The 23819-nt window shown below is 42.3% G+C and overlaps 2 protein-coding genes and 1 non-coding gene across 3 annotated transcripts; 2 read left to right on the forward strand and 1 right to left on the reverse strand.

The window, feature by feature from the left end:
• Positions 1-387: 387 nt before the first annotated feature.
• On the reverse strand, positions 388-6764 carry LOC139367862 (small glutamine-rich tetratricopeptide repeat-containing protein alpha-like). The gene is made up of 12 exons (XM_071106242.1): positions 6657-6764; positions 5880-6028; positions 5645-5748; positions 5470-5560; positions 4604-4703; positions 4327-4431; positions 4080-4215; positions 3933-3995; positions 1895-1932; positions 1536-1736; positions 1240-1362; positions 388-1094 (listed from the first exon to the last, which is right to left on the reverse strand). Exons 2-11 carry the CDS (start codon positions 5977-5979, stop codon positions 1251-1253), a joined length of 1050 nt encoding a protein of 349 aa, XP_070962343.1. The 5' UTR covers positions 5980-6028; positions 6657-6764; the 3' UTR covers positions 388-1094; positions 1240-1250.
• LOC139367769 (thimet oligopeptidase-like) lies at positions 6708-17903 on the forward strand. The gene is made up of 14 exons (XM_071106136.1): positions 6708-6946; positions 7948-8154; positions 9477-9625; positions 10190-10297; positions 10525-10627; positions 10944-11101; positions 11441-11576; positions 12239-12381; positions 15026-15249; positions 15726-15927; positions 16273-16459; positions 16633-16761; positions 16912-17048; positions 17306-17903. Exons 1-14 carry the CDS (start codon positions 6934-6936, stop codon positions 17465-17467), a joined length of 2058 nt encoding a protein of 685 aa, XP_070962237.1. The 5' UTR covers positions 6708-6933; the 3' UTR covers positions 17468-17903.
• On the forward strand, positions 10672-10797 carry LOC139418358 (small nucleolar RNA SNORA16B/SNORA16A family). Its single transcript, XR_011635311.1, has one exon. It is a non-coding gene; the product is annotated as a small nucleolar RNA SNORA16B/SNORA16A family (small nucleolar RNA).
• Positions 17904-23819: the final 5916 nt, after the last annotated feature.

Consider the following 23819-nt stretch of genomic DNA (forward strand, 5'->3'; position numbering starts at 1 on the left):
AATCTTTGGTTGTATAAAGATTCCAAGTTTCCGACTTGGATGACCATTGAAAACGCTATTCCCAGCAAAGGCTCGTTATTTTACTGAAGTTCCCAGTTGTTTTGAACACACTGAAGTTGGAAATTTACGAGTTTTGAGCGCAGCAAAAGCTTGCAATGAGCTAAGTGATGCCGTTTCGATGAAAGGGCTTTTGTAAACAGAGGTCTCCAGATGACTGAGGTTTCTCTACTGTAAATTAAATAAACTCCTGAGTTTAGTTTTGTACAAAATGCATCAATATCAATGCAATCAAGTCAAAACTTTAATTCATGAATATATTTTCTAAATGGAATTTAATTTCAATTAATTTCCTAAATTGAAATTACACATGGGTTTAAAAATCAAGCAAACATGTTAGGGTAATTTATTAGTATGATTTAATCAAAGATTGTGAACAAAAACAGACAGCCACCCACGTTAGAAAAAAACCCAAACAGTGTAACACTGACATTCGCATTATAAAATAACAAAAACAGTGTATCATGCTTAAACAACTCCTGGATTACGGAGGACACCAATAGGTCCTATTTGATATGCTAATTTGAAATTCCCATAATATTGACAGTACTCTAGATACCATCCCTGCCAACCAGTATTTCTTTGTACAAATAGATGCTTCTCAAATTTATATGACTGCTAAACTGTATCATCGCATAATAATCTCAAGGTGTTTCTGTGTACCTGAAATGATAAAGCTCAAGTGATGCAGCTGCATGTAGTTCACGGGGGGGGGGGGGGGGGGGGGGGGGGGGGGGGGGGTTCAGTTCGGACAACAGTTCACTGGCAAGGAATAGTAACATTAAACAGCTAAACCAAGAGCTACACTGGTGTGACATTGCAGACACTTCGGACTAGATATCTGTTAACAGGTTTATCAAATTCCATCATTCCCGCAAGGTTTTGCTGATCAGTTTCCTTAAAGACAGGGGGGGTGGAGCACGCATGCAATAATTACTCAGTGATGAAAAGCTTTTTGTCCATAGAGTTGGGAGATAATACAAATCATACATAGAAAAAAAAAATCCATGTCTTCACTTCTCCACACAAATCTTCCTCTGTCAGAAAAGGGAGAGCAGACAACTTTATGATTAGCTCTACATGTGTGCTTTGTAAAGGGGAATAAAGAAGACATTGCAAAAACCCAGTACAAATCTGCAACACATGGACCAACCCATAACCATTTAAAAATGTTCATCTTACCTGTCTGAGGGTCAAGGTTGTTCTTCGTTGCTACCACTAGGTGTCCGGCTGTGAATTTGACTCCTCAGCTGTTCAATTAGCTCTGGGTTCTGCTGTTGCATTTGCTGCGCAAATTGTTGGCCCCTAAATGGACATAGCGAGGGGATGGAATGGCAGTTACCAAGTACAAGTCACAAAAACAATGCATTTTATTAATACTCACATTAAAATGTTATCATGTCTTTATCACTGATGCTACGGGTATAATATACAAGTAATATTTGGCACAGAGTGAGTAGAGCTGGTGGTAGACTTACGCTTGGATGAGACCAGAGATGTCACCTGGACCAGCTCCTACTACTCCAACTCCTGCTGCCGGTCCGGCTCCTAACCCTGGTCCAGCTCCTAATGGTCCGGCTCCTAACCCTGGTCCGGCTCCTAACCCTGACCCTGCTCCTAACCCAGGCACTGCTGGAGCTCCCATTGGCCCATAAGCCCCTGACATCATCCCCGACATCCTGTACAATACAGACAAGAAAGGTGGTCTACATGCATTTACTTTAAAAGCGCCCTACATTTCACAACTAATTGTGGAATCTCAGAGTGAATTTACAAAGTCCTTGTGCTACATCTAAAAGAAGACATTTATTTGATAGACAATTAATGGATAACTTACATTTGCTGTACTTGTGGGTTGTTCATCAAACCGGACGCCTAGGACAAAGCAGCCCTAACAATGTCAATATGATTTCTAATTCAGTAAACCTTCTCTACATATGCTGCATTCATGACATCTCATAAATACGACTGGGGGGGGGGGGGGGGGGTGAACGCATCTCAGTTGAACACCTCTCCAACTAGTGGGAAACTCATTAAAAACATGTTTTTAGACATTTCTAAAATGTTATTGAAAATGAAATACAGAAATATCTAATTGACATTCGTATTCACACCAGAGTCAATAATTTGTAAAAGCACATTTGACAGTGAATACAGCAGAGAGTCTTTCTGGGTAAAGAGCTTTCCACACCTGGATTGTGCAACTTTCGCCTATCAGTCTTTAAAAAAATACAAAAATTCAGGCTCTGTGAAATTGGTTGTTGATCATTGCTAGACAACCATTTTCAGGTCTTGCCATAGATATAAGTTAAAACTTTAATTCGACCACTCAGGAGCATTCACCGTCTTCTTGATAAGCAACTCCAGTGTAGATTTGACCTTGCATTTTTAAGGTTATTGTCCTGCTGAAAGGCGAATTAATCCCCCAGTGTCTGGTGGATAGCAGAATGAACCATGATTACAAGCACACCCATAACATGATGCAGCCACCACTATGCTTGAAAATATGGAGTTGTACTCAGTAATGTGTTGTATTGGATTTGCCCCCAACATAACACTTTGTATTCAGTATAAAAAAGCTAATTGCTTTATCACATTTATTGCAGCATTACTTTAGTGCCTTTGTCTCAAACAGGATGCATGTTTCTGTACAGGCTTCCTTCTTTTCACTCTGTCATTTAGGTTAGTATTGTGGAGTAACTACAATGTTGTTGATCCATCCTCAGTTCTACCACTGCCACTGAACTCTAACTGTTTTAAAGTAACCATTGGCCTCATGGTGAAATCTGAGCAGTTTCCTTCCTCTCTGAAAACTGAGTTAGGAAGGGCGACCGTATCTTTGTAGTGACTGGGTGTATTGATACAACATCCAATGTGTATTTAATAACTTCACCATGCTCAGAGATATTTAATATCTGCTTTTTACCCATCTATAAATAGGTGCCCTTCTTTGTGAGGCATTGGAAAACCTCCCTGGTCTTTGTGGTTGAATCAGTGTTTCAAATTCGCTGCTTGACTGAGGGACCTTACAGATAATTGTATGTGTGTGGTACAGAGATACGGTAGTCATTCAAAAATCATGTTAAACACTATTGCACAGTGAGTCCATGCAACTTGTTTAACAAATGTTTACCCCTGAGCTTATTTAGTCTTGCCATTACATAGGGGCTGAATACTTTGTTTCAAGACATTTCAGCTTTTCATTTTTAATTAATTTGTACAAATTTAAAAGAAAAATGGAATTCCACTCTGACAAAAAAAGGGTATTGTGCATAGATCAGTGACAAGATAAATCGCAATCTAATCCATTTTACATTCTGGCTGTAACAAAATGTAGAAAAAGTTGAGGGTTGTGAATAATTTCTGAAGGCACTTTATATGGCTTTTAAACACTATAAATTGTTTACGAGCATGATGGCTGTACTTTTTGTTTATGGTTGACGCAGCTTGTTTGCCATTAGCCAATTAATGTTCTCTTGTCATTCCTAGTATTTTCCATTTGAAAAAGGCCAGTTTTAGTTAAAGCTGCACTACGCAGAAATCGCGCCGCCATTTTATGGGTGTGGGGGGGATGTGTTTGCCTAATTTCAGTTTGTGTGACAAAACAAGCTAGTGTAGAGAATCATTGTACCATCTAAACCGCTGTGAAATACATATTTCCCATAACCAAAAATATTGTATTTTGAGCTTGTGTACAAAACATAAAAGATGCAAAAATTAAATGTAAGAATGGGAAGCACAGAAATAGCACACAACATATCTACTGCTTCTTAGACTTGCTTTCAAAGACAATGACAGATCTATAACTCCTATTTCTATGTGTATTTGGTCAGGTCACCCAAAAAGTTACACATTTCAGCTTTCATGGAACTCACCATGTTCATGAAACCAGGGTTACTGAGCAAACCAGCCAGATCAACCCCTCCCATTCCTCCTGTCTGAAGAAATAAATAACATGATCAACAATGATATATTACAACTGATATGTATTCTCCATTGTGGTTGAGATGTTACCAACTTACCGGGCTTGGAGTCTCCATTTTCTGCTCTGCTATTTTCAGGTTGGATTTGTAGGTGTCGTTCTCTGGGTCCAACTCTAGGGCTTTCTTGTAATAACCTACAGCTTCTGTGTGTTTGTTTAAACTGGCTAGAGCCAACCTGGAAGCATGGGACGTTTGAAGTCAATGTATGTTCACAATCAGTCAATAACAAAGCAGCAACACACTAGCCCATGTCCACGGTAATATTGAACGCTAGTGTCTAACCTACCCCATTCTTCCATATGCTTTGCTGTAGTTTGGGTCAATCCCAATGGCAAGTTCACAGTCCTGAACTGCTCCAGCGTAGTTGCCTAGTTTGCTGTATGCAGCAGCCCTAGCAAAAACAATTCCATACAATTAGCAGTACCTCACAAAAACTGAAATTGATTTATTGCTTGACTAAAGCTGCATACATGAGTGAAAATCGTCAAAATGTGCATTTGGACATACACAATGTGTGACTAATTGTCAGAGTCCTCCAAGTTCAGGAGTTTGTTGGTCAATACCTGTTGCAGTAGTAGACTGCATTCCGGGGGTTTATGGCAATAGCCTTTGAGTAGAATTCCACAGCTGCCCCAAATTTCTCAACCTTCATTTGATCATTGCCTGCCATAAAGAAAATACAAATATTATAGGCCTACAAACAGCTCTTAGATTTGAAGAGAGCTAAGTACACGTCATGGGAACTTTAGAGGGAGCGCAACGTTCAGTGTGGTATGTGGATCTGTTCACATCAGGGGAACTGAGCAGGATTAAATTACTTTGATTGAACTTCACATTTCCATGTGTTGTGTTAACATTCAATAGCATCTTTGCATCACATGATTATGCTTAGCATTGAAGTCAGACGGAAGGACACATATGGTAAACACATGATTCTGCCAGTGTGTTTGTACTAAGTTGAGGATGTTAGACTCAAATGTTCATATCTGTTGATAATATTAGAGTCAGACTGCTAAAGGTATAAGGACAGGGATTGTTTCTGTTTTTTCCCCATGATGTTGTGAGATTCTTTCTGGTGTTGTGACAGAACACTGGAGCTGTGAAATAAGGATATCAGGGCCGGCTTAGAGAAAGCAGTTGTAGCACTAGAGCACGCATGGGAGAAATGAATTGCAGCAGTATAGCCGTTAGCATTGATGATGATTATGAGTACACAATGCATGGAATGTCAAGGCATAAGTGCCCATTTTCATACAATCTTATTTTAAAGAACATAGTACTGTCCTTGTCTATTAATGTTCCATAATGTCATGTTTTATGTGGACCCCAGGAAGAGTAGCTGCTGCTTTAGCTAATGGGGATCCTAATAAAATACTAAAGCTGATCGTGAAGACTGAGTAATGCACAAACTATTACGGGGAGGTCCTACCGTCAGTTTTGAGTCTCTCTGCCTCTGCTACTTCCTCCTCAGTAGGGGAATCTGTGGCTGTGTTTATTTTCACCTGGGAGGTTTCGGGATGCTGCAACAGACAGTCAACACATCTGAGACAAAGGCCTATTGGCCACAATCACCTTCATATTAAGTGGATGTCTTTTGAGTCTACCTTCTGTGTCGCAGAGGCAAAAATCTCTGGTAATGTTTGAGTGACAGATAGGGTCTGGTCATCGGTCGAGACCTCAAAGGCAGTCTCCAGGCATTGGACTGCAACTGAAAAATAATCAGATGTTTAGGAATGGCAATGACACTAACTGGACACAGTTGAGTCCCTGGCCATCGTCCAACGTAGGCTGAGAACCCATCTCCTCAGACTGACTCTTGGCTTCCTTACTCCAACTTACCTTCTAAACTTTCCTGAGCATCTGACGATAGACTCCCAGAGCCCAGTTGATCATGAAGAAACTGAATGATGGAGATGGCAAGACGCTTTGTGTCTGTCATTTTGGATTGAGGTCCAAACCTCTCAGTAGAATGTGTATTGCGAGGGACCCTGAAGAAGAAAGTTATTGAGATGTATGTATAAAAAAACATCCACTGTAAATAACTGGCAACTGGTTGGGATTAATTGTCTCTTACATTTCTATTGTAGCTACATAACAAAAAAGCCTATACGTTACCATCTGTTTCGATAGCGGACTTAAATTCAACGTGGAGTTTAGTCCGCTAGTGACTAGATAGGATTAAGAAACGAAACTAATCCTAGACTAACAACAAACATGCTAACAATCTAGCTAGTTTACTTGGCAGGTGACGTTGCTAACTAGACTGTTCTAGTAAGTTGCTTATGGTCGGCTGCTAGCTAATACGGCTAGCACAACTAGCAGTTGGCCTGCCATGTGAAAGCACTCGGTGTATTGCCACATAAAGAGACGAGCTAATTTTGTTTACGTGTAGGGAGTTGTTTAAACTTACGTAGATAGCTTAACTAGAGCTAACTAGTATCTTGATTGTAGCCATCTAGCTTAGCATTACTGACATGACGGCAATAACATGGCTTTCTGAGCACTTTACCCCGATTTACTCAACTGACAGATAGCTATGTGGTTTAAAGAACGTTCAGCTATGCCACACAATATAACATATATACAAATGTGTTAACTAGCAATAATTATTCTTACCAGTTGCCTTTGCTTCAGACGTTCCTTGCAGTAACGTTAGCTGGTGGTGATGGGGGAAAAAATGTGTTGATTTTCGTCGCATGTGTGACGCGTCATGTCATATCTGCGTAGGCTGAAGCATGCGTCCTTACGTCAGTGTGCGTGCCTCCAATTTTGACTTTGTGGCTGTGGTAACTAAGGGAAACATCAGTGGTCAAAACCCCTAATCGCTGAATTGGCATCGTCAACCACAGGCTGTAAAACTCACCGCGAACGTTGCTTCTCAGATTTCTGAAATATGGCACCGACAGGTGAGTCTACGAAATTCATTAATATTACATTGGGTATTTTGTAACAGGTCTTTGTCAAATGAATAAGATTAACGTTTTGCATATTCAATCGTCAGTATGTGCTGGACTTGATAACGCTTTCTGGATACTAACGCTTTACGTTAGTTAGCTAACGTTAACCTTATTTAACAGAAAATGTATTGCATGCTATTAAAATGTTGTTTGTAGCAAGCAAGCACATCCCTGCAGGTTCATCGCATCTAGCTAAATAACCAGCTTAGCCACGCACTAACACGATTGATAGTTAGCTAGTTACAATACAGCATGCATCCGTCCCATTCAGTTAGCTACCTAGCCAACTAGATCAAAAGCCAGGCGTGATTACAAGTTGGCAAGAATCCCACTGGCGCGTTTTGATAATGAACCGGAACCTTCCAAATGTTACAATCTTTGTGTAGTACAAAGTAAGCTGTACAAAGTAAGCTGTACTGACAATGTCCTCTTACATTTGCTAGCTAGATATATATTTCAGTAGGGAGGATGACAACCGCCTAATTTAATTAAACGATAGTTTGCTAGCGTTAGCTAATTGTGTTAGATAATCAGTGTTGAACCCCAAAGTATCACTGGATTAGCTACTACAATGCACATCCACATAGTTTCCATAGATTAAATAGTAGAAATGTCAACACTATTATTACTATCATGGGTTGTCATTTGCATACTGCCAATTGGTTGCTAGTGTTTTAAGGGCAGCACTGAACTGTTGCTAGATAGTATTTTTATGGGGTGTAAAGACGGTCACAGTAGTGTTGATTGTACATCAGCCACAGTATCTTCTGACCACGTGAGCAGTGCTGATGCTGAAACTAGGCATAGTTTATAGCAAATGCCGTTGAATGCCGCCATAGTGGGAAAAAAGCTATTTCCTTATAACCTGTACACTTCCTCACAGTTCAGCAGTTAGGCCTTTTCCAAGACGAACCATCCAACTCGTGACCATTCCTTATTTCACCCCACAGGAGAGGTGGCGTCTGGCAGTGGTGCGCGAGTGTGTGCTGACAACCGCCTGCGCTGGGACCTGACCCCCGAGCAAATCCATCAGCTCTCAGATGAGCTTATTGACAAGACCAAAAAGGTGTATGACTGTGTTGGGGCCCTGGACCTGGCCAGTGTTTCCTATGAGAACACCCTGAAATCCCTCGCTGATGTAGAGGTGGAGTACACAGGTGGGTGAGACTCGTACTCCAAAAAGACACCTTTCTTTAACCTCTTTCCTCTATTGTGACAGTGAATTGAAATGACTGAATTAAGGTTACAGCAGTGCGGTGAAAATATGGTGTCAACCTCTCCAGTTATTTAAAGAGTCGTCTGCCATCAAGGAAATAATTAGATGGTAGTGTATGTGACTTGACAAGTGCTTCCCAACAGGTTTCCCCTATAATTTCCTCTATGTAGGAACCTATAGGTTTGGGGCGGCAGGTAGCCTAGTGGTTAGAGCGTTGGGCTAGTAACTGCTCCTGAACTAGGCAGTTAACCCACTGTTCCCCGGTAAGTCGTCATTGTAATTAAGAATTTGTTCTTAACTGACTTGCCTAGTTAAATAAAATAAATAAGTTGATACATAATTGGTGCATTTGTTTTAGTAGAACCAATATACTTGTGTGAAGAGGGCAAAGAACAAGTCCATGCACTTTGTTGGTAGCTGATGGGCAGGTTTCACAAAAACAAAAATAAAGATATATAATCAGTTCAGTCCAGCAGTTCATAGCAACCACACCTAGCATCTACTCCACTGCCATTGTAAGCGATGGGGAAATGTCTGAGTTGGCAGGAAAGAGGTATGCAATGTTATAGACAAATCAGCACTTTTTACATAAAGAATAGCTGACCAGCCTATGCTCACCACAATAGTGTTTTTGGCATTGTTTTGAAACCAGGGCACAGGCAGTGGACACTGGGCTGTACATGTTACATCATGCAGTTGTAGTCTTTTATAAACCCGGTGCAGCAAAATATCTCGTACAAAATGTACAAAAGAGCATGTTTTTATTATCACTATCCCGCCTCTCATCATTTTAGGCTCTTTATTAACTGTTTCATCACAATGCACATTTCCCAAAACCTGAGCTTATGTTTCAAGCCGAAAATTGTCACATTAGACTGGATTTATAAACTACAGGTGGGTGCTACACATTGGTGAAGGATGAGGTGAGTCCCAATCTTTCAGTTACGAAAGCACTTTGAGCACTGAAAACGCCCCAAATATAATCATCGTCATGATACAGTTGATTACTTTATTAGTGAGGAATGTTTTTTTCATGATCTTGTTTTGTAAGTTACTTTTTTTTTAATTGCTTTTAAATGTTTCATGTTTTTATTGCATTGGAATTGTGAATTTGTATTGTTGTGTGCAGGACTCCATGTTTAAATAATAAAGAAGCCTTGGTCTCAGGGCGATTCCCTGTTTTAAATAATAATAAAAATCACTTGCAAAGAAAATGACACTCATAATACCTACTCACTCTTGCATTTTGACATGTTATTCCAGTTGAGCGCAATATGCTGGACTTCCCTCAGCACGTGTCTTCCTCCAAGGACGTACGCACGGCCAGCACCGACGCCGACAAGAAGCTGTCCGAGTTTGACGTGGAGATGAGCATGAGGGAGGACGTCTACCAGAGGATCGTGGCACTGGAGGTGAGGAGGAAGAGGTCAATAAAGGAGGTCCATCTCAATAGTCTGAAGTGGCTTCCTGTCCTCATCTCTTTATATTGACATTTAGTAATTTAGCAGACACTCTTATCCAGAGCGACTTACAGTTAGTGCATTCTTCTTAAGATATGTGAGACAACCACATATCAGTCGTAGTGAGTACATTTTTCCTCAATAAAGTAGTTATCTGTGAGGTACAACCTATTAAGGGGAAGAAAAATATTTTATTTATTCTTTATTTATTCTTCATCTGCAGTCTGACTGATGAAAACTGATCTGAAAACACACTCAGTAGATGTGCTTTCATCTGCCCACTTCATCAGATCAGTACAGCTGATAAATACTTTGTTGAGGGATCAGGACTAATAAAGAAGGGGAAAACGCCCTTTGGCCTGTTGCGATGTACCGATAGGATCTCAGTAAGTGAGGCCTGTATGTTTTCACATGTTATTGCCTCATCATGTTGTCTTTAGAATTGTCCTATGGCTATGCAAAGCTGGGTGCAGAATCATGCTCATCAGCTGAGTTCTGCTTTTTGTCCTCTCACAGGGGAAGCTTGACGCTGACACGCTCACTGATGAATCCAAGAGGTACATGGAGAGGCTGATCAAGCTGGGCCAAAGGAATGGCCTCCACCTGACCAAAGAGACACAGGATGTAAGGGACTTTACTGAAAGGTTTTACATTCCAAAGCTCATACTCTGATCAGGCCTGGGTTCAAATACTATTTGCTATCTTTCCAATACTGAGCGATTGCTTTAGCCTGCCTGTAGTGCTTCAGACAAGCAGTATCTGAAATTATTTCTAATAGTATTTGAACCCAGCTCTACCTCTGATCATGAGGGTCATTGTCAACCCATTGTCTTACTTCGATCTCAAAACAGGAAGTCAAAAGGATTAAGAAGAAGCTTAGCAACCTGTGCATTGACTTCAACAAACACCTGAACGAGGACACCACCAGTCTGGTTTTCACCAGAGAGGAGCTGGGTGAGTTCACAGGATATAGATTTGGTCTGATTTTTGATCTTTGGTCAGACACCTATCAAAGCGGTCCCTGTTCTTTTGTAGAAGTCACGGTCAAAAGAATGCCAAAAACATAACTTTCACCGACGGTGGCAGTGCAGTTCGGCAATAACTGATTCAGGGGAAAGATACCTGTAAAATTGTACTCAGGAAAATTATCTCTGTTTCTAGTCCAGTTTTCAGGTTTCCAATTGAATTGCTTAAAAAAGAAGCAACAAGCGCTGTATCATTGAAAGCAAATCCAGAAATATGACTTGACATGTATGACGATGCACTTTAGGCGGTCTCCCCGAGGACTTCCTGAGCTCGCTGGAGAAGGACGGGGACAAGCTGAAGATCACCCTCAAGTACCCTCACTACTTCCCCACCATGAAGAAGTGCTTCATCCCTGAGACCCGTAGGAAGCTGGAGGAGGCCTTCAACTCTCGCTGCAAAGAGGTGAGCCGTTGTCTGTTCTCTGTGAGACAGAGATACTATCCGGTATTGGAAGAGAATTGGGTACCCTACTGTAATATTTTTTTTTTTAAACACGGCAATGGCCAGAGAAAGTATTCGAAGCAAGAAAATTGCTGAGCCCTCTCAAATAAAGTCAAACTGCTGCATGGAAATGTACCATTAAGTTTATTTCAGCCAAAAAGTATGATAGACAACAAAGGCTGGGGGTGGTGCGTTTCAGCTCCACATTTTTTATTTTCTCTGAGCACCAAGTATAACCCGAAAAATGGTCCCCTCAAATTCATTTCAGATTCCAACCTCTGTAATTTTCTCCTGGTGTAGGAAAACTCTGCCATCCTGAAAGAGCTGGTGCAGCTGAGGGCTCAGAAGAGCTCCCTGCTGGGCTTCACTACCCACACTGACTTTGTCCTGGAGATGAACATGGCCAAGTCTGGCAAGAAGGTGGCTGGCTTCCTAGGTGGGTCGAGATGAGAGGGGTTGAGAAAGGAGTTCAGTTCGTACAACTCATTGAAAGGTTGTTATGGTCCGCGATTCCATTTTCAACTGACCAGTGTACAATTTGGCTAGTTGTTTGTGGTTTACTATTGTTAGCTGCAGAGGCTGCTGTCAGTTCTATCAGAAACAAAGTATTGGGAAGGCGGGTACCCTACCGGTTAAAGTGTTGCGCCACTAACCGAATGGTCACAGATTTGAATATCTGTGCCGACAATGTGAAAAATATGTAATAATTAACCCTAAGTTGCTCCAGTGGCACTAATGCTCTGGCTGACCCTGTAAAACAACACATTTCACTGCACCTATCCTGTGTATGTGACAATAAAAAATTTAGAAGTGTGTGTGCTGCAGCTGCTTCCCTATACTCCCCTGACCCCTGACCCCAGAGGCCGTAACTACCCTGAAGTTTTCATGTCATATTGTATTTGTTGAGGGCACTGCTCACACTCAACTATGCATTAACAAACACAACTGCTACAACACAAAATGTTTCACATTGCAAAAAACAATACACACACACACACACTAGTTACTACCGCTTTGCTCCAACGTCTGTCGGTCTTTCGGAGGATACACATATCCTTTGTGTACCTTTGACAATAAGGTAATGTTTCTATTTTCCAGAGGAGCTGGCCCGTAAGCTGAAGCCCCTGGGGGAGGAGGAGCGCAAGGTCATCCTCGCGCTGAAGGAGAAGGAGTGCCAGAAGAGGAGCCTGCCTTTCAATGGCGAGCTGCAAGCCTGGGACACGCGCTACTTCATGACCCAGGTAGGGCAGAGGAGGGAAAAAATACAAATGTCTACAACTCTGTTATACTCAGTGACCCAACAGCGATTTATTTAACACATCAATACATCGGTGTGGGATGATATCAGAGTTGCAGGATGCAAAGATTATTGTTCTGTTGTATTTCCCCCCAATCCCCCGTGTAAATATTGGACTATAAATTGTGCCTTCCTGTATTATACTCATGCTAAAATGTTTATTATATTCTACTGAGCCATTTACTTCATGTTCCTATTCTTATTTTTTATTATTTATTATTGTTGCATTGTCGAGAAGGAACCATGTGTATCCCCTACATATGACTAATAAAGCTTGAAACTATGAAATAGTTGCTAAACCATATATATACACACACAGTGCCAGTCAAAGGTTTGGATATACCTACTCATTCAAGGTTTTTTCTTTATAACTTTTTACCGTTTTCTACATTGTTTTCTACATTGTAGAATAATAGTAAAGACATCAAAACGATTGAATAAAACATTTGGAATCATGTAATAACCCAACAAGTGTTAAACAAATCAAAATACAGTCGTGGCCAAAAGTTTTGAGAATGACACAAATATTAATTTCCACAAAGTTTGCTGCTTCAGTGTCTTTAGATATTTTTGTCAGATACTATGGAATACTGGAGTATAATTACAAGCATTTCATAAGTGTCAAAAGCTTTTATTGACAATTACATGAAGTTGATGCAAAGAGTCAATATTTACAGTGTGACACTTCTTTTTCAAGACCTCTGCAATCCGCCCTGGCATGCTGTCAATTAACTTCTGGGCCACATCCCGACTGATGGCAGCCCATTCTTGCATGATCAATGCTTGGAGTTTGTCAGAATTTGTGGGGTTTTGTTTGTCCACCCGCCTCTTGAGGATTGACCACAAGTTCTCAATGGGATTAAGGTCTGGGGAGTTTCCTGGCCATGGACCCAAAATATCGCTGTTTGGTTCCCCGAGCCACTTAGTTATCACTTTTGCCTTATGGCAAGGTGCTCCATCATGCTGGAAAAGGCATTGTTCGTCACCAAACTGTTCCTGGATGGTTGGGAGAAGTTTCTCTCGGAGGATGTGTTGGTACCATTCTTTATTCATGGTCGTGTTCTTAGGCAAAATTGTGAGTGAGCCCACTCCCTTGGCTGAGAAGCAACTCCACACATGAATGGGCTCAGGATGCTTTACTGTTGGCATGACACAGGACTGATGGTAGTGCTCACCTTGGCTTCCCCGGACAAGCTTTTTTCTGGATGCCCCAAACAATCGGAAAGGGGATTCTTCAGAGAAAATTACTTTACCCCAGTCCTCAGCAGTCCAATCCCTGTACCTTTTGCAGAATATCAGTCTGTCCCTGATTGTTTTCCTGGAGAGAAGTGGCTTCTTTGCTGCCCTTCTTGACAACAGGCACTGGTGGGCGCCCTGAAGCCTTCTTCAGAACAATTGAACCGCTCTCCTTGAAGTTCTTGATGATCCGATAACTGGTTGATTTAGGTGCAATCTTACTGGCAGCAATATCCTTGCCCGTGAAGCCCTTTTTGTGCAAAGCATTGATGACTGCACGTGTTTCCTTGCAGGTAACCATGGTTGACAGAGGAAGAACAATGATTCCAAGCACCACCCTCCTTTTGAAGCTTCCAGTTTGTTATTCAAACTCAATCAGCATGACAGAGTGATCTCCAGCCTAGTCCTCGTCAACACTCACACCTGTGTTAACAAGATAATCACTGACATGATGTCAGCTGGTCCTTTTGTGGCAGGGCTGAAATGCAGTGGACATGTTTTTGGGGGATTCAGTTCATTTGCATGTTAAAGAGGGACTTTGCAATTAATCTGATCACTCTTCATAACATTCTGGAGTATATGCAAATTGCCATCATACAGCCTAGCCAGTCTCCAGGCCTGAACCCAATAGAAAATCTTTGGAGGGAGCTGAAAGTCCGTATTGCCCATTGACAGCCCCAAAACCTGAAGGATCTGGAGAAGGTCTATATGGAGGAGTGGGCCAAAATCCCTGCTGCAGTGTGTGCAAATCTGGTCAAGAACTACAGGAAATATATGATCTCTGTAATTGCAAGCAAAAGTTCCTGTACCAAATATTAATTTCTGCTTTTCTGTTGTATCAAATACTTATGTCATGCAATAAAATGCAAATTAGGGGTAGCCTAGTGGTTAGAGCATTGGACTAGTAACTGAAAGGTTGCAAGTTCAAATCCCCGAGCTGACAAGGTACAAAATCTGTCGTTCTGCCCCTGAACAGGCAGTTAACCCACTGTTCCTAGGCTGTCATTGAAAATAAGAATTTGTTCTTAACTGACTTGCCTAGTAAAATAAATTAAATTTGTGATTTTCTGGATTTTTGTTTTAGATTCCGTCTCTCACAGTTGAAATGTACCTATGATAAAAATTACAGACCTCTACATGCTTTGTAAGTAGGAAACACTGCCGATTTTGCAGGTTATCAAATACTTGTTCTCCCCAGTGTGTGTGTGTATATTTATGTTTAAACATTGTATTTTTTTACTGCGGCGCTGGAGCTGACCCTTTCGGCTATGTGGTTTATATTTGCCCCTGGGGGTATAAATAAAGTTGAAGTGTTTAATTATATCTATTTCCTCTGCTCTGCCCCCCTTTAGGTGGAGGAGACCCAGTACGCGGTGGACCAGAACCAGCTGAAAGAGTACTTCCCGATGGAGGTGGTGACCCGGGGCCTGTTGGACATCTACCAGGAGCTGCTCAACCTCACCTTTGATCTGGTGGAGGGCGCCCCAGTTTGGCACGACGACGTCACCCTCTACTGCGTCAAGGACCGCACCTCGGGCACGGTGGTGGGCCAGTTCTACCTGGACCTCTTCCCAAGGTGAGTCGGAGGAAAGCAGAGGAGATAGAAAAGGATTTAAGATGGCCGCCTTTGGTTTACTATTTTATTTTATTTAGCCTTTATTTTAACAGGGATTCATGCTGAGACCAAGGTCTCTTTAACATGTGCCCCCTGTACACACATCAAACACTATACACATTAATATACATACACATCAATATGCACATCAACATGCACATCAATAGATGAAAAGCAAAGCAATGTGTTTTGTACGGTTGTTTTGATATATCGATCTTTTATAAGGATTTTGTCATTTGTTTTGGAGGGAAGAAATCTGTATTTCATTGCTCTGCAGAGTTACGGTTTCATTTTGTAAATTAAGTTAAACTGCAATTAAATTAGAGAAGGAGCTCACCGTTTGCTCATCAACATAATGAGGGAGACAATAAAAAAAAACGAAGATTTAGCCAGTCATGTTTAACAGTCATGGTGATTGTGTTTAATTTCCCCCCCAGAGAGGGGAAGTACGGCCACGCTGCCTGCTTCGGCCTGCAGCCCGGCTGTCTGCTGTCGGACGGGACCCGCCAAATGGCGGTGGCAGCCATGGTGGCCAACTTCAGCAAGCCCACGGCCGATGCCCCCTCCCTGCTGCAGCATGACGAGGTGGAGACCTACTTCCACGAGTTTGGCCATGTCATGCACCAGCTCTGCGCTCAGGTGTGTGTCATTACTAGTACACAGCATTGTTCTGTTCCTGTGCACTGACATTAATGTTTGTCTGAATAAAGGCATTTTAGTGTGATGGTTAATATATTTCCCACTCTGGCTGTTCATTTCCTGTCAAGTCCACCTGAAAGACTTTGTAACAAGGACTTCTTACATGTCACTTTAATGCCCGAGAAGGCATTGTCCTCCTCTGATCATTCAATCTAAAATATAGATTTCATATTATACATGCATGATGTTTTTTATTCAGACTGATATGAACTACTAAAACCTACTACACCTCAGGATTAGTTTATTAACAGATACCCATCTCTCTTCTGTCTCTGCTGCTACCAGGCGGACTTTGCCATGTTCAGCGGGACTCACGTGGAGCGGGACTTTGTGGAGGCGCCCTCCCAGATGCTGGAGAACTGGGTGTGGGAGAAAGAGCCCCTGCAGCGCATGTCCAAACACTACAAGACGGGCGCCCCTATCCCCGACGACCTGCTGGATAAACTCATGAAGTCCCGGCTGGCCAACACGGGTGGGTCACCACGAAAAAATGTCCTGGTTCCTTAATAGAACACCCCTTAACACGTTGTACACCAGTGCTGGAGGTTGGGTTATTGGGCTGTGGTCACCAACCAGACTCCTGATGAACTACCTGGTTTACAGGTATCATCAGTGTGTTGTGTTAACTCTCTCCCTCCCATGCAGGTCTGTTTAACCTGCGTCAGATTGTCCTGGCCAAGGTGGACCAGGCACTCCACACCAAGAATGGCCTGGACCCAGCTGAGGAGTATGCCCGGCTGTGCCAGGAGATCTTGGGTGTGCCCGCATCCTCAGGTCAGAGACAACCTCAACTAATGAGCCAGACCACCATCACAGCTGTAGTTTGGTAGCCTGGTCCCAGATATGTTTGTGCCATCTTGCCAACTCCTATGGTCATTGTCACTGCTTTTAAACAATCCTTTCTCTTTGCCATTGTGCCCATAGGAACCAACATGCCTGCCACGTTTGGCCACCTGGCAGGTGGTTATGACGCCCAGTACTACGGTTACCTCTGGAGCGAGGTCTACTCCATGGACATGTTCTACGCCCGCTTCAAGCAGGAGGGCATCATGAACCCAAAGGTTGGCACAGCTGAGCTAGTTATTTACAATGCTGTTTTTATACTTGACCATCTTCAGCTATTATCTAGTCATTTATATCAGGGGTCATTGGTTATTGATGCTAGTGAGCAGTGACTGCCTGCAGCCCTCCAGGACTGGAGTCATGTCATCTGACTTTGGTTTTTGAGCTCCAAAGATTTCACCATCACAGAAATGTCATTGTTTTTGACTAAAATGGCCTCCTGTTTAATGCCGAGATCTTTTTCCATCTCTCCCAGGTGGGGCTTGACTACAGAAACTTTATCCTGAAGCCCGGAGGCTCTGAGGATGCTGAACTGATGCTGAAGAACTTCCTAGGGCGGGAGCCAAAGCAGGAAGCTTTCCTTCTGAGCAAAGGACTAACGGTTGAGCTGGAGGCGGACACTCCATGTGCCTGTTGACCAATCACAGCCAGCTCAGTGTAAACATCCCCAACCAATCATACACTTAGGACACAGGCACAAGGGACCTACATTTTCAACAACAAAAAACCCAGACGAAGACAAGAATTGATAAAGAGAAGAATTTCCCGTTTCTGCTGCTCTACAGCCGTGTTCCCCAACCCTGGTCCTCCAGTACCCCAACAGTACACAGTTTTATTAAGCACACCTCGTTCAACTTGTCAACTAATCATCAAGGCCTCAATGAGTTGAATCAGATGTGCTTGTCCAGGGTTACATTAAAAATGTGTACTGACCAGGGTTGGGAAAGATTGCTCTGCATGCAACATCACCTAGTTTCCCCCCCTTTTGTGCTGTGTTTTGAGTTTGGAGGTATATTTTAAACTGCAATTGTATTCAAGTAAGGAAGAGCAAAATACACTAAGAATTGACTTGACCCTTTTGTCGGCATTTGTTGACTTCTGTCAGTTTTCTCAGAAGAAGTAGCTCTCCAGTTTCTGCAGAGCTGCAATATGTACTGTACCTTGAGCATGGGACCTCAAACTCATTCTGGTCAGTATCTCTGACAGATTCAGTATCCTGTCTGGTAAAAGGAGGCTCTAGACTTTCACTTGAAGTACACTCGCTACCATAAAGCTGCTACAACACACTGTCCTAAGAACACAACTGTTACATTCGCTACCATAAAGCTGTTACAACACACTGTCCTAAGAACACAACTGTTACATTCGCTACCATAAAGCTGCTACAACACACTGTCCTAAGAACACAACTGTTACACTCGCTACCATAAAGCTGCTACAACACACTGTCCTAAGAACACAACTGTTACATTCGCTACCATAAAGCTGTTACAACACACTGTCCTAAGAACACAACTGTTACATTCGCTACCATAAAGCTGCTACAACACATTGTCCTAAGAACACAACTGTTACACTCGCTACCATAAAGCTGCTACAACACATTGTCCTAAGAACACAACTGTTACAATCGCTACCATAAAGCTGCTACAACACACTGTCCTAAGAACACAACTGTTACAATCGCTACCATAAAGCTGCTACAACACACTGTCCTAAGAACACAACTGTTACAATCGCTACCATAAAGCTGCTACAACACACTGTCCTAAGAACACAACTGTTACACTCGCTACCATAAAGCTGCTACAACACACTGTCCTAAGAACACAACTGTTACACTCGCTACCATAAAGCTGCTACAACACACTGTCCTAAGAACACAACTGTTACACTCGCTACCATAAAGCTGCTACAACACACTGTCCTAAGAACACAACTGTTACAATCGCTACCATAAAGCTGCTACAACACACTGTCCTAAGAACACAACTGTTACTTTATAATTATAATCTTGACATATCTCTGAGGATTGATCACTGTCGAGCCACGTTAGAGAAACCATTGAGTGTCCACTACATGACCAAAAGTATGTGGACACCTGCTCGTCGGACATCCAATCCAAAATCATGGGCATTAATATGGAGTTGGTCCCCCTTTGCTGCTATAACAGCCTCCACTCTTCTGGGAAGGCTTTACACTAGATGTTGGAACATTGCTGTGGGGACTTGCTTCCATTCAGCCACGAGCATTAGTGAGGTTGGGCACTGATGTTGGGTGATTAGGCCTGGCTCGTAGTCGGCGTTCCAATTCCTCCCAAAGGTGTTCGAGGGGGTTGAGGTCAGCGCTCTGTACAGGCCAGTCAAGTTCTTCCACACCGCTCTTGACAAACCATTTTTGTATGGACCTCGCTTTATACACAGGGGCATTGTCATGCTGAAACAGGAAAGGGCCTTCCCCAAACTGTTGCCACAATGTTGGAAGCACAGAATCGTCTAGAACGTTATTGTATGCTGTAGCTTTAAGATTTCCCTTCACAGGAACTAAGGGGACTAGCCCGAACCATGAAAATCAGCCCCAGACCATTATTCCTCCACCAAACGTTACAGTTGGCACTATGCATTGTGGGTAGCGTTCTCCTGGCTTCCTCCAAACCCAGATTTGTCCATCAGACTGTCAGATGGTGAAGCGTGATTCATCACTCCAGAGAACGCATTTCCAATGGCGGCGAGCTTAACACCATGCCGATGCTTGGCATTGCGCATGGTGATCTTAGGCTTGTGTGTGGCTGCTCTGCCATTTAAACCCATTTCATGAAGCTCCCAACGAACCGTTATTGGGCTGGTGTTGCTTCCATAGGCAGTTTTGAACTCGGTAGGGAGTATTGTAACCGAGGACAGACTATTTTTCTTTACGTGCTTCAGCACTCGACTCTCCCATTCTGTGAACTTGTATGGCTTACCACTTTGTGGCTGAGCCGTTGTTGCTTCTATGCGTTTCCACTTCACAATAACAGCACTTAGAGCAACTCTAGCATGGCAGAAGGTTGACAAACTGACTTGTTGGAAAGGTGGCATCCTATGATGGTGCCACGTTGAAAGTAACTGAGCTCTTCAGTTTGGGCCATTCTACTGTCAATCAAATAAAAAATTTTTGTCACATGTGCCGAATAAACAACAACCTTACAATGAAATGCTTACTTACAAGCCCCTAACCAACAATGTAGTTAAAAAAAAATGTGGATAAGAATAAGAGATAAAAGTAACAAGTAATTAAAAAGCAGCAGTAAAATAACAATAGCGAGACTATATACAGAGGGGTACCGATACAGAGTCAATGTGCGGGGGCACCGGTTAGTTGAGGTAGTATGTACATGTAGTAGAGGTATTAAAGTGACTATGCATAGATGACAACAGAGAATAGCAGTGGTGTAAAGGGGGGAGGGGCACTGTAAGTAGTCTGGGTAGCCATTTGACTAGATGTTCAGGAGTCTTATGGCTTGGGGGTAGAAGCTGTTTAGAAGCTTCTTTGACCTAGACTTGGCGCCCTGGTGCCACTTGCCGTGTGGTAGCAGAGAGAACAGTCTATGACTAGGGTGGCTGGAGTCTTTGACAATTTTTAGGGCCTTCCTCGGACACCACCTGGTGTCGAGGTCCTGGATGGCAGGAAGCTTGGCTCCAGTGATGTACTGGGCTTTTCACACTACCTTCTGTAGTGCCTTGCGGTTAGAGGCCGAGCAGTTGCCATACCAGGCAGTGATGCAACGAGTCAGGATGCTCTCGATGTTGCAGCTGTAGAACCTTTTGAGGATCAATCAGGATTACCACTTTATTTTAAGAATGTGAAATGTCAGGATAATAGTAGAGAAGGATTTATTTAAGCTTTTATTTCTTTCATCACATTCCCAGCGGGTCAGAAGTTTACATACACTCAATTAGTATTTGGTAGTATTGCCTTTAAATTGTTTAACTTGAGTCAAATGTTTTGGGTAGCCTTCCACAAGCTTCCCACAATAAGTTGGGTGAATTTTGGCCCATTCCTCCTGACAGGGCTGGTGTAACTGAGTCAGGTTTGTAAGGCCTCTTTGCTCGCACACGCTTTTTCAGTTCTGCCCACAATTTTCTATGGGATTGAGGTCAGGGCTTTCTGATGGCCACTCCAATACCTTGACTTTGTTGTCCTTAAGCCATTTTTCCACAACTTTGGAAGTATGCTTGGGGTCATTGTCCATTGGGAAGACCCATTTGCGACCAAGCTTTAACTTCCTGTCTGATGTCTTGAGATGTTGCTTCAATATATCCACATAATTTTCCTACCTCATGATGCCATCTATTTTGTGAAGTGCACCAGTCCCTCCTGCACAGCAAAGCACCCCCACAACATGATGCTGCCACCCCCGTGCTTCATGGTTTGACTTGCAAGCCTCTCCCTTTTTCCTCCAAACATAATTATGGTCATTATGGCCAAACAGTTCTATATTTGTTTCATCAGACCAGAGGACATGTCTCCATGTGCAGTTGCAAACCGTAGTCTGGCTTTTTTTATGCCGGTTTTGGAGCAGTGGCTTCTTCCTTGCTGAGCGGCCTTTCAGGTTATGTCGACATAGGACTCGCTTTACTGTGGATATAGATACTTTCTACCTGTTTCCTCCAGCATCTTCACAAGGTCCTTTGCTGTTGTTCTGGGATTGATTTGCACTTTTCCCACCAAAGTAAGTTAATCTCTAGGAGACAGAACGTGTCTCCTTCCTGAGCGCTATGATGGCTGCGTTGTCCCATGGTGTTTATACTTACTATTGTTTGTACAGATGAACATGGTACCTTCAGGTGTTTGGAAATTGCTCCCAAGGATGAACCAAACTTGTGGTCTACAAATTCCTTTCTGAGGCCTTGCCTGATTTCTTCTGATTTTCCCATGATGTCAAGCAAAGAGGCACTGAGTTTGAAGGTGGGCCTTCAGAATCCATAGGTGGGATTATCAAAGCACGTCTCTCGACTATGCATGTCAAAATACCGCTATAACATTTCCCCTGCTTCTCTGTCCTGTCTCATACTTTTCGCCCATATAAGAGCTTCTGTAAAGAATGTGTGATCAGCAACAGCATGAGAGTAGATATGGGTATTTATAAAGAAGAGTTTTATGGAATAGTTTTAAAATGGTTAGACCATGGATCGTTTAGATATTTGATTTAGAATTTTTGGATCCCTGTAGGTATCTATATGTTTTTAAACAAAATATTTGATTAAATATTGAATTTGGCCTTTACTACTGTAGCCCATAGAAATTTGTTCTTCTAGTTCTGTCAGTGCAGTAATATCTAACAAGTAATCTAACAAATTCACAACAACTACCTTATACACATAAATGTAAAGGGATCAATAAGAATATGTACAAAAAAAATATATAGATGAGCCATGGCCGTGCGGCATATGCAAGATGCAGCAGATGGTATAGAATGCAGTTTATGCATATGAGATGAGTAATGTAGGATATGTAGACATTATTAAAGTGTCATTATTTAAAGTGACTAGTGATACCTTTTGTTAAATCCATTTATTAAAGTGGCAAGAGATTTGAGTCTGTATGTTGGCAGCAGCCACTGTGTTAGTGATGGCTGTTTAACAGTCTGATGGCCTTGAGATTGAAGCTGTTTTTCAGTTTGCATTGAATAACACATTCATAAATGGCAAAACACACAATCCAAAAGTATAAGGAATAAGATGTTGAAGTGACTGTCCCATAGAGCCCCACATAGAGAGATATACAATGTTATCAAAACATCATGCCAGGGTAGGCCTACATGAAACACAGCCCTTATTTCAAGTGTTTCTAAAATCCCCTATGGGAACAATGAATGGTGGAAAAACGATTGGAACCATTTCCCTATTTGACTGCTAGGTTTTATGTGTACTATGACTCATATGGTGGTACTCTATATCTAAGAATGCTCAGGAAATATATATATTTTTTACATATAACCCCTTTTTTTTTCTTGGCACAAAACTACCTCAATACTTCCATACATTTTTTAAATCGGGAACTGGGTTACCATTGTCACGTTCTGACCTTTATTTCCTTTGTTTTGTCTTTATTTAGTATGGTCAGGGCGTGAGTTGGGGTGGGCAGTCTATGCTTGTGTTTCCATGTTTTTTCTATTTCTGTGTTTGGCCTGATATGGTTCTCAATCAGAGGCAGCTGTTTATCGTTGTCCCTGATTGAGAACCATATTTAGGTAGCCTGGGTTTCACTGTTGGTTTTTGGGTGTTTGTTTCCGTGTGTGTGTTTGTCGCCACACGGTACTGTTTCGGTTTGGTTATTTCACATATTCGTTTATTGTTTTTGTATTTCATAGTGTTCAGTGCTTTTCTTATTAAAATCGTCATGAACACTTGCCGCGCCGCATCTTGGTCCGATCCTTACTCCTCTTCAGACGAAGAGGAGGAAATCTGCCGTTACAACCATCAGACGACTCCTGTGACACTTGTGGGAGATGTAGAAAACAGAGAACACCATGTTCATGAGAAGCTCATCTTTCCATAGAGTGGTCATATTATTTTGTAGCCCAAATGTTTCCACGCTACAGACAGAAGTTGGCACATCCCCGGTACTGACTTCAGACGAGTGGGGCTCCATTATTACATATCAGTTTTATTTGCTCTGAAATCTTTGGCGCAGCCAAGCCGGGGAGAATTCTGGCATAGTGACCATATCTCAGTTTTAAATGGGCACTTCTGATTTTGCTGTATTTCCCCAGACCCTTCGGCTAGATATGAATATCTCCCGGTATAGAAACTTGGTAGATTTTCAGGAAAATGTTCATCCCTATCACATGGTAAAAGGAAAGCTCAGTTTCTGAGATCTCTGATAATTGATTTGACTAGTGGCATCAAGCCCATCAGCTCCTAAAAGGAATTGGCGAAAGCTGGAAACAATGATAGTACATATTAAAATGTCCCTTGTCCCCCATGTCATTAAAGGTGAGCCTCAGC

This window comes from Oncorhynchus clarkii, chromosome 1 (genome assembly GCF_045791955.1).
Source record: "Oncorhynchus clarkii lewisi isolate Uvic-CL-2024 chromosome 1, UVic_Ocla_1.0, whole genome shotgun sequence".
NCBI lineage: Eukaryota > Metazoa > Chordata > Actinopteri > Salmoniformes > Salmonidae > Oncorhynchus > Oncorhynchus clarkii.